The following is a 14,080-nucleotide window of genomic DNA, read 5'->3' on the forward strand; positions in this document are numbered from 1 at the left end:
CCTGAGAATTACATTAGGAATACACACACATCTGACAAATGCTCACCATTTATAGATTCATTTCAGAGCAGGCAATGCAGTTGCTTCATCATTAAATGTTGGTGATCCAACACCCTGATATAAGTGTATGTATATATAAGCATATGAGTGTGTAAGGGGTTGAGTAGCTTCTTTTGCAATCACATGATTTAGAGTTTGATCTCACCGATTATTATTTTGGGTAAATGTCTTCTGCCAAAGCTTTGGAATAACCCAAGCAGAGAGAAACGGTGTGGAAGCGAGTTGAATATACTGTACATATAATTCAAAGGGCCAACTCTATCACAATGCTTCTGCCTGAGAACGGCATTAAGGGTGTCTGAATCTGTGGAATACTTAACAACCAGCACTTTAATACAATGAGTTGGTAGTTCAGTACATCAGACAACTAGAATACACATTGTTAAAACTAGCAGAGGATCCACTTACTATTATTTTTACACATTATGTGTTTTTATTGGCTTGCTGACCTAACCAGCAGGGTGGTGTCATTTGAAGGCTAAAACAGCACAAAATGTACTGTGACCAGCGATGTGTAACAACATCTGATAGGCTGGTCAGTCATGTGATCACGTGATGTGTTTGTACACACACATACACATGAGCGTGTTAATGGATGTTCATGATATGGATGTTGTTCTTGTAGTTTGACTGCAGATCAATCCTGAATAAGCAGACATACCAAAAATATTCCAATCATACCAAAGGAATTCTATCTTGTTTTTCTTAAAACATTGTGTATCAAGGAGAACATTGAGTAATGTGACATTTCTTCTTTTTTTTTCATTTTTAAATAGTAGAATGTAACAAAATAAAAAAGGGCTACTATTTCTAGCAGGTCAAATAGCCATCATTGGTTTGTGAAAAGTGATGTTAGTGTATATAAACATATATGATATTGCATTGAAATGTGTGCAAATATATATATTCATTCCATGATTTGACTATACATATTAATGTATGATAGCATGAGTGTGTGTGTGTGTATGTGTGTGTAGGAGTTTATGCTGTATATATGTAAGTGTTGAGATGTGTGTCAGTTTGTAATTAATAGAGAAATCTAAAATTTCTGGTAAACATGAAGGAAGAAACTTCAAACAAATTCAATGAAAGGAAACTCCATACAGAGGGCGCATGACATATATTGGTGTGTGTATCTGCATTTATGCATACATGCACTTATTCACACATACATATAATCAGCCATATGTAGAAGAAAATATAAACATGACTAAATATGTACACACACACACATAAATATAGATATATATGTATACACATATATACATATATCCATACACACACACACACACACACACACACACATATATCCACACACACACACACACACACACATATATCCCCCCCCCACACATATATATATATATATATACACATATACATCCAGAATGGAAAACAAATGATAAATGAAAATGATGACACACACACACACGCATGAAGAGAGAGAGGGAGGGAGAGAAAAAGAGAGGGAGAAAGAGAGGTGGATAAATAGATAGATAGGTAAATATAGGAATATAGATATGTAGATGTACACAAGCACACACACTTACTCTAACACACACGTTCATATACATAGGCAAACACACATTTTACTACAGCAGAAGCTTAATTAACAAAAGAGCAAAAGCTTTAAAGTTGAAAAACCACACAGCTGGTGAAAAACAGCCTATAAAGTTAGTGACACTAGTCACTAAGAGGTTTTAAAACTAAATTTAATTTACAGCCCAGCTGAACATCCATTAGTCAGGTGGCACGGGAATTGAAAGTGTAGGAATTCTACACACAAACACATAATAAATGTAAACACAGACACACATGTCTATAGATGTATCCATATATTTGTGGCACACGTAATAAAAAAAAAATGGAAATAAGTACTGAGCAACGATGTGTATGAGTGTGTCTGCATATATATATATGTGTGTGTGTGTATATATGTAGGTCTATATATATATAATATATATATATATATATATATATATATAATATAATACATATATGTGTATATGTATATATATGTGCATATATATATATATATATATACATATATACACAGGGTGTACCAAAAACTGTATACATACTTTAGCAGCTGATAACTCAATTGATGCTTTTTCTTCCCAGATTAAACCCATTATTGGAATTAATGATGGCAATCAGACTAAACTTTGAACGAAGGAAATTCATTCTGAACTGCCACTGGAAGTGTGAAAAAGCAGTTGAAGTGCAAAGACAGGAGGTTTCAAACAGATCCACCAATGCGACTTAAAATCACTCGAATTAGAGATAAGTTTGAGGCCAATGGAACTGTTCAGAATGTTCACAAGAAGCATTCTGGAAGACCACAAACATCGACAACCCCAACAAAGCAAGAAGGAGTGCTGGAAATGTATCACCAAAGTCCAACAAAATCTGTCAAGCAAGTCGTGAGGTAGGTATTTCAAAATCATCTGTCCAATGCATTTTGAAGCATTGTCAATGAAAAAGTTACATTCCAAGATTAGTCCATTCTATTAATGATGATCATCCAGATCGAAGAGTGCAGTATTGTGAGTGGTTTTAGGCATGATGTGTAGATGTACACTTTCCAATAAAGATTGTGTGGAGTGATGAGGCTACATTCAAATTAAACGGTTTAATTAACTGCTACAATGGCACCTACTGGGGACCTGTAAATCTGCATGTTATGGTGGAACAACATGCTAATTTACCAGAAGTTACATCATCAAGAGGATTAACTGGACCATTCTTTTTGACGCTATTGTGACTGGTCCCGTTTACTTGAACTTGCTGCAACAGTCTGTCATGCTAAGCATTAAAGAAGATTTTGAAGATGAGTAGCTTTATTTTCAGAAAAGATAGGGTACTCCCACACTACCATTGCAATGTTAGAGCCTTCCATGACAAGATCTAGCCAAATAGGTGGATTGGATGAGGGGTTACGTTGAATACTCTCCATGTTCCCCAGACCTCAAACCATTAGACTTGTTTTTATGGGGATACCTAAAAGACAAAGTCTACTCTATGAAACCTGCAACAGTTGCTTATTTGAGATCAGCCATTGAATGAGAATGCACACAGATACAAAACAAATTATTTTGGGATGTTTGCAATTCCATTGCTTCGCGTTGTATTACATATATATATATATATATAGATAGATAGATAGATAGATATACCCATTGAAATACATATAAATACACTTATTGTTTCTCTAAGAACACACATAAACTTCCTGTTGACAAAGAGTTCAGAACTCCAACTAAAGAGTATAAAACCCACAGAATTGTCTTCCCTTACACACACTTCCTGTTTTGACACAACACTTCCTGTTTAACACATAAACTCTCAGCCTTTTTTAAACACAACACGATTCTTAATTCTCTGCATCCTAATCTAAATCACAATTATCTACATGGATTACCATTGAACTTTAAAAACTCAAAGACAATATAATGTATTGGTATATTTATTTTTATTTTTTTAAATATTTTTGTAAAAAACATTTTCATTTCCTCTCTTCTTGAAAATTTGCCATGCAATGAAAGCCGGTTATAAATCCTTTTTAATCCTCCTTACGCACATCTATATTAAAATATGCTTTCAGTTTAGCATTCTGCCTTATTATTTATTATTTTTATTATTTTTTAAATTTTCCTATGCATATATATATATATTATTTATATTATTATATGATCGAATGCCATGTATCCATTCCAAGTAAGTATTATCTTAATAATTCCGATGCGCACTCTACAACCTAACTCTATTCTATTTCCTTTCCTTGTTCTTCTTCCTTTCTATTTGTCTCTCCCACCTTCACCGTTCCTCCCTCTCTCTCACTCTTCTTCTTTGACTTTCTCGTTGCTCACACATGACTAACGGCTATTTATCTTTCTTTCCTCCACTTCCTTCCTAAACACAAGACATGCTTTTGCTTGTCTCTTCTCAAAGCTCATTTTTGAATTGTTTCCAAAGAAATTTTTCTCCATTCTTCCTTAGCGGAAGAATGGAGAAAAAGTTTTTGTAGTGATGATGGTGGAGGATATCGACTCCTTACCTTTTTTTCTAAAATACACCATAAATGTTCAATAATATTGAAATCTGGTGACTGTAGTGGCCAGATAAGATGTTCGACTTCACTAGAATGTTACTTGTGTCACTCAGTAACAACTTTAGCTATGCGAATTGGTGCATTATCATCCTGAAAGATTGCGTTTCCCTCCAGAAACAGTTCCACAACCATAGCATAAATTTGATCAAATAAAATGCTGAAATAGTCTTGACTATTAATTCTGCCATGACCGGAAACCATTGTGCCGGCGAATTTCCTAGATATAGCCGACCAGATCATCACAGATCCTCATCCATGTTTAACAGTTAGAAGAAGTCAGTCTAGGTCAAATGCTTCTTTTGGCTGTCTCCACAAGTATACTTGGCCAGTGGTTGGAAATAAGGTAAAGTATGACTTGTCCGAGAAAAAAACATTCTTCCACTGCTCTAGGGTCCAATTCTGTAGGTTTTTACTCTAAACGCTTTGCAACATTTGTGTTTGAAAGTAGTGGTTTTCTGATTGCAGTCCTCCCATGAAATCTGGCCTTGTGTAGCTCCTGGTGAACAGTTTTTGTGACAAGTGGGTTCTTGAGGTGGTCATTAAACTCTGCAGTAATTTCGGGAGCTGTACTTTTGTGACCCATTCTAACAATTTGTGTAAGAGTCTGACGGTCCCTATCTGAAAGTTTTGGTTTTCTTCCGGAGTTTTGTTTCGACGAGGAGGTTTTCCCTTCTTTCTCAAAAGCTCTCATTACTTTCAAGACAGTACTTCTTGTTACACCAAACATATTGGCTGTTTTCATTACACTAGTACCTGCCATAGGAGCACCGGCAATTTGACCTCTTTGAAAGTCTGATAAATCTGTCACTTTAATGAATTTTAATTATCTTTTTCTGGTGACATCTGAAAAGTAACAGCACTTTTAGCAAAACATTAAGCAACACTAATAATAAATCAAGAAACGTAAAAATAAACAAGCTTTTGACAGTTTTATAGATATTTCAAAATTATGATGCTATGATGCTAGGTGTTTCTATTATTTTGTCCAACCCCTGTACATATATATATATATATATATATATATATATATATATATACATATATATATGTATATGTTCTTTTATTTTTCAGCCTTGAGGCTGCAGCCATGCTGGGGCACCACCATTGATATATATATATTATATATATATATATATATATATATATATATATATATATATATAATCAAACACATAGTGATAGATATAGAAATAAATGCAAATATATATATATGTATGTGTGTGGTTACACACATATATACATTTGTAAATTACTCCATATGAACACACACGATTTGAGTGATACACATATAAACTTTTAATTACCTTTATAATCTCACAGCACACTTCATACTTCCTATACTGATACAATATTTACAATAACACACGACACACACTTACATACATGCATGCACACACACAGACACACACCATCTATTTCAACACCACTAGAATCATGCTCATTTAAATAAACACACAGAAACAAATCTTAGCAATAAAAATGGATGTTATTGCCTATCAGACTTCAGGGTAAAGTGTTGGTGGTGAAGGGATGATATAAAATTGTGTTCTCCTATATGTGGGAGAGAGAGAGAGAGAGAGGAGGGAGGGGTAATGCAAAGACAGAGAAGGGGTAAATGGAAAATTTAGAGAAATTTCATTCGAAAAAGGCCAAAGAAAAGCAAAATAGAACCCTAAAAAAAAAAAAAAAAAACTCTCATAAAACTGCTGTCTAGAGTACAAGACTACTTAAGCAAAATGCAAAAAAAAATGTTGACCTTGACAAAATTAAAACTGATTGACACCCTCCACACCTCAACAAACATGTATGTATGTATGTATGTATGTATGTGTGTATGTATGTAAGCATATATATATATATTTACACACACACATTTTTATTAGCATTTAGCAGAAGTAACAGTGTGGCTTAAGATCTGAGAGTTTCTCCTATCCCTCTTTCTCTCTTTATATATATATATATATATATATATATATACACACACACAAATAAGGTGAGCATAATCCATTTGGTGCATAATGTTAGTGTTCTTGAATAATGGGAGCATAATAAAACTGATACAATACTGAACCTAACCACAGGCATGACTGTTTGGCACCTCGGGTAAGTGTTTTCTACTATAATAGCCTTAGGGAGACCAAAGCCTTGTGCATAGATTTGGTAGACAGAAACTGAAAGAAGTCTATCATATATATATATATATATTTATTATTAATAAATCTCAGAGTAGCAAAAAAATTTAGAAATTCTTTTTGCTACTAGTGGTCTAGCAAGAAGAAAAAACTAGTCAATAGACTATATATTATTCCTATAAATACATACAGTGTACATTTAAACACATAAGAGAGATGTCCATAATAGGACATCTAACCCACTAGAAGGAGCAGTCAAACTCCAAACCACAATTAGGGATAATTTCAAAAGGGAATGTAAAATAAAAACATTTACCATCTATTTCCTGAACCATGGTTTCAAGCTATTTTTAGCAAAATAAAATAATTTTCTAGGCCAGCTATCATCAGCAGGAAAGGCAAGATTAACATATTAACTCATATTAACCAGTTTACATAATTCTTTTGCATTCTCTTTGTAACTACACCTTTTCTGTTTTAAAACCTATAAAAAATTATTTTTGAGTGGTTTTGGGGGACTGGAATGGATTAATTATATTTTAGTTTATTTCAATGGGGAAAATTGATTTGTAAAACAAGTAAATCAAAAGACGAGCTCAGTCATGGAATGATTTAAACTCATACTGAGAGGTATCACTGTATATATATATATATATATATATATATATATATATATATATATATATATGTAAGTGTGTGTGTATGTGTTTGTCCCAATAACTTAGCAGTTTAGCAAAAATGACTGACAGAATAAGTACTAGGCTTTTAAAAAAAGTTCTGGGGATCAATCTGTTTGACTAAAAACCATTCAAGGCAGTGCCCCAGCATGGCTGCAGTCAAATGACTGTAACAAAATAAAAGATAAGAGAAATCAAAAGCAGTGTGACACATTGGTACAGATATGTGATATGTATATGGAAGGGGAAGAACTCCAAGTGAAAAACATTGCAGAAGAGGAAAACCAAGGAAGGTATGGGTAAACATAGTGAAAATTGATCTCAGGATACTGAAACTCACAAAGGAGATGGTGACTGATAAGTGGAGAGATACAATGCAGAAGAAAATTTGTCAAATCCATGGTTGTGTAGTAAGTACCTTGCTTCCCAACCACACGGTTCTGGGTTCATTCTCAATGTATGATTACCTTGGGCTGATCAAAGCCTTGTGAATGGATTTGGAAGGAGGAAACTGAAAGAAGCCCATTGTGTATATATATGTATGTGTGTGTGTGTGTGTTTCTTTGTCTGACTCCATCCACTGCTTGACAACCCAACCAGTACTGGTGTGTTTACATTTCAGTAACTTAACAGTTTGGCAAAAGTGACCGATAGAATAAGCACCAGGCTTTAAAAAGTAAGTACTGGGTTTGATACATCTGGCTAAAAATTCTTCAACACAGTGCCCCAGCATGGCCTCAGAAAAAAAATCAACAGCCAGCTGGTGAAATAAATGGTCAAGTGGCTGAGCACTCAACAGACATGTGTACCTTTAATGTAGTTCTCAGGGAGATTCAAAGCGACACAGCATAAGACAAGGCTGGCCCTTTGAAATATAGGTACTACACACTGAAATACAGGTACTGTCAGCTGAGTGGAATGGAACAACGTGAAACAAAATGTCTCTCTCAAGGACACAATGCACCACTAGGAATTGAACTTATGACCTTATAACTGTGAGCTGAATACTGTTCACAACTAAGTCACACTCATGAGGATATATATAAATACATAAAACATTGACTTCTGGATAAGAGCTATGCAGACTCGAAGAAGAAAAGTATTTAAACTGAAAGATGCTTCAGTCACACATACCATTCAAAACATGAGGCAACACATATGAGAAAGAGGAGCAAGTGACAGAGGTTTATAACATGTAATAAAACCAGTTGAGAGATACAGACTAGCTCACAGAAGAGCAGAGAGAAAAAAACTGGGAATAAGATGAATTGATTGCAGTAAGCAAGAAAGAAGACTGTGTTGGTATAGACATGTGATATGAGGAGGTGCTGAAAAGTTCCTGGCTTTAAGGGTGTAGTGAAAGGCCTGTTTAGAGTCCCAACCTTCTGAGTTCGTTTACAGAAAAACTAAAGGACCACAGCAATAAGAGTGTGAATCAGAGTGGGGAATATGTGGAATAAAATTACAATCCTCTCTTATTTTCTTTTACCCAAAGTTGGGTAAAGAAGTACCATGTGGTTGGAATTAATGGAAGAGGAAGATATGGTGAAGGCTGACTGCAGAAAGCTTGAACTTTCTCAAGGAGATAAATAGACATTCAATAAGTTGTGAGATGATGTGCAAGAGTAGACCTGTCCAATGTATGTAAGTATGAAAAAAATAGACATAAAATGATGAAGATATATGTTGTGTGTGAATAGTATGTAAATGGGGAAAAAAAAAGAACTCAGTGTATGTAATTTTTTGTTTGTTTTTTTTTATTCATTTGTAGTTGAAGATTAACTCTATTGTTACTCTGATTTTCTCAAAATCAGAACAGTAACAAAGAGAAACACCAGCTTCACACACAAACGGTTTGTGCACTGAGCAGTACCTCAGGTCAATTCAAGCCTTGAAAGTGATATGCCATTGACAGAAACTATGTAGAAAGCTATCTGCTGGCCTCTACCAGTATTGCAAATGCTTAGCTTTGGCACATGCATTGATACACTGATTCTATGCAAGAATTATAGTAAAGAGAACAAATGTTTGTAGAATATTCAACCACTTACACTTAAAAATCTGTTGACCAGATAATTCTGTTGATTGAGCCAATGTAAGATCCACTGTAATCATTGTGTTTACTTGGGGTTAAACAACACCAACTTACCTTTTTCTCTGTTACTGAAATAACTCAGAAAACATTTTGAAAAAAGAAATGAAATGTTATTTGGTTCTCACGTGTAACCTCAAACCTGTGATGGATAAAACAAGCTAAAGTATTAACCCTTTAGCATTTAAACTAGCTGTATCCAGCCCAAATATTCTACCTGTTTTGTATTCAAACTGGCCAGATCCAATATCTCACACTTATCAACAATGCTATTCTAAAAATATACAATCACATCATTAAAATCTGAAAACTACGAAATAATGCATGATTAATTCAAAATAATATGATTAAATAAGCATTATATTTAACAAAGTAATCTGAATGCTAAAGGGTTAAAGAATAAGTGTTTACAAAATCTTACCTGTTCTATTCCCTTCCGCCAGTAAATTGCAGGAATAGGGCTGCCATTGGCTCCACACTGCAGAGACAGGGTCCGTCCAAGGCCAATCATTTTGCTCGTTGGGGAAATTACAAACTCTGGAACAGCTGAAATGAAGCAAAAATAAGATAGAACATGATCTGAGACAATAAAATGTTTTTCAACTCTTTTTGATAAATTAAAAAACGGGAGGTGCATTACTTCTTACTGTTTCTTATAACATGGCACTGTGTATGCCGGAGGATGCAGAATCTGAAACAGTCACTGTCAATGTTCAGCCTGAACAAGTGAAGATAAAAATGTGCATTGCTGGGGAACCAGGAACAGAGGTAGCTGGTGGAGTGATGCAAATATTTACAAGAAAATTCCACTAAAGGAACCTATGGATCAATGGGTATTGTGAGAAAGATATGTTAAGGGTCTACCACCAACATGTGTGACAGTAAATATTACCAAATTTCATATAAATAAGCAAAGTTTTTAATTATCTCTATCATATTAGGTGCCAATACTTATAGACATTACTCTCATAACATTAAGACTAAAACAGTCAAAAATAGATGGGATGGGATATTCAGTTTTAAAACTACTCAAATTATTATTAATGGATTTTATGCAAGCCCATACCAGTTTTGTAGTTCATCCTTGTGTCCTCACATATGTTGCCTTTATTAAAAATAAAGACATTACTATTATTATTATTATCATTATTACTATTCCTCTGAGGTTGACTTAGCATTTCATTTGTTATGGTTGATAAATTAAGTACCAGTGAAACACTGGGGTCGATGTAATTGACTAGTCCCCTCTCCCCAAAGTTTCAGGCTTTGTGCATTTAATAGAAAGGATTATTATTATTATTATTATTATTATTATTATTATTATTATTATTATTATTATTATTATTATTATTCAGTAGTCTTATTCTTATCATGTGCTTTCACTGCACTACCGAGTGCAGCCCTGTGTGATTTGGGTATGTACTGTGGTTTGTTGTGATGTTATTTTTTGAACTGTATTGAACGTGTTTTACGTAGGATGTGTGTGGTGCCTAGCAGTACTATTTTCTGTGTCATATATACTTGTTAGTCTTGGTATTTTTGTTATGTATTTGTCTGAATATTTTTTTTATCATAACTAATGCACCTACTATAATAGGAAGTTTCTGTTTTAGACTCTACATTCGAGTTACCTCTATTTCCAGGTCTTTATATTTTCAAAGTTTCTCCATTTCTTTCAGATGAACACTGTCATTTGTTGGTACTGATACATTGATTAGAAAGCATTTTTTCTTGGTGATCTCTGACAACTATATCTGACCTATTGGCCTTAATTTCTCCATCTGTGTGTATTGGCATATTGCAGAGTATGATTACTTTCTCATTTTCTGTGACCTTTTCTAGCGTTTGCCTATACCATCTTTTTTCTGTTGTTATTCCACAGTGTTGGCATAGCTTATTATTATTATTACAATAAAGAAATAATAGTAATTATTATTATTGCTGGTAAAATTGTTATACACTGGGAAAAATACTTAGCAGAAATTCTTCTAGCTTTACATTCTGAGTTTAAATGCCACTGAAATTGATTTCACTTTACATTCTTTCAGGGTCAAAGACCAATCAAGGACTGGCATCAATGTAATCGACTAGTCCCCACCCCACCTTCTTGCCAAAATTTCAGGCCTTGTGCCTACAGTAGACATAATTATTATTAATACCACACAATTATTTTGGCATTAGGAAAGGCATCCAGCATTAGAAACCAAGCCAAACCAGACTGGAGCTTGGTACAACTCTCCTGCTTACCAGTTTCCAGTCAAACCATCTAACCTATGCCAGCATGGGAAACAGATGCTTAAAAAAAAATTATTAATGATGGAAGATCAATTAAATTGTGGGTGTTAACTTCAAAACTTTGTGATATTTGTTTTGGCTCTTTATGCTGAGTTCAAATCCTATCAATTTTGCCTTCCATTATTCCAGGTCTGACAAAATAGAGTACTTATCAAACAGGAGAGTCAATTTAATTGACTTCCCATCCAAATTACTAGCCTTATTCTTTTGTAAGAAATGTTTTTTTTTCTTCATAATTACTGTTACGCTGTTGAAAACTGGGCCATTTGATTTTCTTGTAACACATTCTAGGTAATAATGACATGTTAAATTCCTCAGTTAGGTGAAAGCTCTCACAGAGCACAATATGTACTTTCACAATGTGATTATTGTCCTGTATTACAGGTCTTTTAGATTTGGAATAATCTTCAGAGAATGTTCTTCTCAACTTGAAACACTCATATAACTTATGACATTGCACATGACTAACCCATCATCTCTATAAAAGTTTTTTTATCAATGTAAAGTAGACTTTCACAGAAACCTATTGATCTTCCAAACCTTTCAATTGTTTAACTTGTGACAAACTGCCAATCTTACATGATGTACATTCACTCGAGAACATGTAGATCAATGACTAACTGATATTGCTTTAAGACTGAAAGTGAAGGTTACCTATAAACAATACTACACTGAGTGGTTGGTGCTGTTATAAAAGTTTGATTTCTTTTAGGACAGTCCTTGTATATTATTTGCTTGCATAAGCTTCAATATATCTGCATAAGTAAGACTCACTGAAGCTCACTGCAACTTTCAAGCAAATATGAAAGGAATCAATGAGGGAATTTGATCCAACAAGGGGGGGGGGTCTAAGTAGTCACTCGATTTGCTAAAAATAGTTACCATGTTACTCTGAAATCACACCTACCATCTTAGAAAAAGAGAGGACATACTGAGTACTGTAGTGTAGAATGCACAAAGCCTGAGAAAAAAGAAACAAAACAAGATACTTATGGCTGGAGTATCTTTGATCACAGAGATGATCCGTGGGGCTAACAACAACAATGAGATACAGAACAATTACACTGGAAGATAACATAAAAGAAAAAACATATATTTGAAAAAGCAACAATAAAAAAATAATACCTGACCATACAAAAACCAATAAATGAAAAAAATTTTTAATAATATAAAAAGAAACTGAACATAAAAAATACATTTGAAAATAAATAAAAGTAAAGAAAACCGAGGACTGTTTTTACCATGTGAATTTAATATCCTGTAGTGAACTTCTAAACAAAGTGTTATTTACAAAGGAGAGGGAGCTGCCGGAAGTCAACAGACTGTGTCATATTGAATATTCTGAAAAACAGTCATGAACTTCAGCAATAAATACAGAAACTAAGATTTATGTTATTGCTGTTGTCTATACTATTGTGAAATTTCTTGATATATTTATCTTTTTCTTTTCTCTTTGGTTTTGATTTAATTTTTGGCTGGATCACTTCTACAAATTTCTAGTTTTTTCTTTCTAAAATTAGATCCACCAGAATCCATGGAGCTTGGCTGAGTAGTTAACTTAACTTAGGTGTTTTATAGCTTTAAGCACATGTACATTAAGAGAAATAATCATATCTTTATCCCTATCTATGGAAAGGATGTTGTTTGGTCTACCATAAATAGATTTTTTTCCCGCCGTCCTGCAAAATGAACAGGAATTTGATACTGGAAGCTGTCTGTTAAATACTCAGTAATTCTGTTTGTTCACCGTTGCTTACAATGATCTACTACAAACCAATGAGACAGTTTCCCTACAATTCTTTGAGTATAAAGAAACTGCAGCTAAATTTCCAGTAAATCACAAATTCCACTCTTCAATAAAGTACATATCGGAATACTTTTGATTCTATGTCTGTTTAATGAAGGCTGACCTAAGGCTAAATTGTAACAACAGTCTACGACAATACTCTCTCTCAAACTTTTATCTCTCACATATTGTTATGCAAATATGAGGAAAGTAGTCTAGTGTGTGTGTGTGAGTGAGAGAGAGAGAGAGAGAGAGAGAGAGAGAGAGAGAGAGAGAGAGAGAGAGAGAGAGAGAGAGAAGAATCATGATAAATTTCTTGTGCAATTTTAAATTCGTAATTTTAAATTTCATGGAAGATATATTGAAATTGAACAATCTCAAAATTCAAAATGAGTATAAATCCTTTCATTTATCCTTTTCACAGATTGCTGTGAAAGAATTTAGCAAATTTTCTTTCACAGATTTATTCTTGAGATAGCTAAATTTCAGCATTTCCCCTGTTATTATATGCATAAAGTTTGATGTGATTTTTAAGTACTAAAAATAAGTTTTGTAGCTGATTTTATATTATACTTTCAATTAAATTAAGTTATCCTTGTCTGCAAGTCATCTGTAGAATTTTAATTAAATGTACAGTAGTTTTTACATATTCCTTTAAAATGAAAATTCAACAAACTCAATATGGCAATTATGGAGGCAATTGGTTCTAATTCAACTGATAATTTTTCACTCAGAAACTGCCTAACTCTATGAGTAGAGTGACAAGATGAACAATATTCCTAATAAACAATATCCTGTACCATTTCAATTGGATAAACTAAATGTTTTAATTATGCAAGGGCATTATAATGGATCCTGAATTTACACACACACAGAGGATGATTTATAAGTCCCTAAGGTATTTAACTATTATGTAAATCTCTGGAT

The 14,080-nt window shown here is 33.7% G+C and overlaps 1 protein-coding gene across 36 annotated transcripts in view; it reads right to left on the reverse strand.

Annotated features, from left to right (window-relative positions):
* The window catches only part of LOC106876215 (roundabout homolog 2), a 1,018,579-nt gene that overhangs the window by 279,078 nt on the left and 725,421 nt on the right, over window positions 1–14,080 (reverse strand). For all 36 annotated transcript variants that reach the window (XM_089352294.1, XM_089352292.1, XM_089352320.1 and 33 more), the window contains exon 7: window positions 9,494–9,618. In XM_089352294.1, coding sequence (XP_089208420.1) covers window positions 9,494–9,618 — 125 coding nt within the window. The remainder of the gene's footprint in view (window positions 1–9,493; window positions 9,619–14,080) is intronic.

Source organism: Octopus bimaculoides, chromosome 5 (assembly GCF_046866305.1).
Source record: "Octopus bimaculoides isolate indiv1 chromosome 5, ASM4686630v1, whole genome shotgun sequence".
In the NCBI taxonomy this organism is placed as follows: domain Eukaryota; kingdom Metazoa; phylum Mollusca; class Cephalopoda; order Octopoda; family Octopodidae; genus Octopus; species Octopus bimaculoides.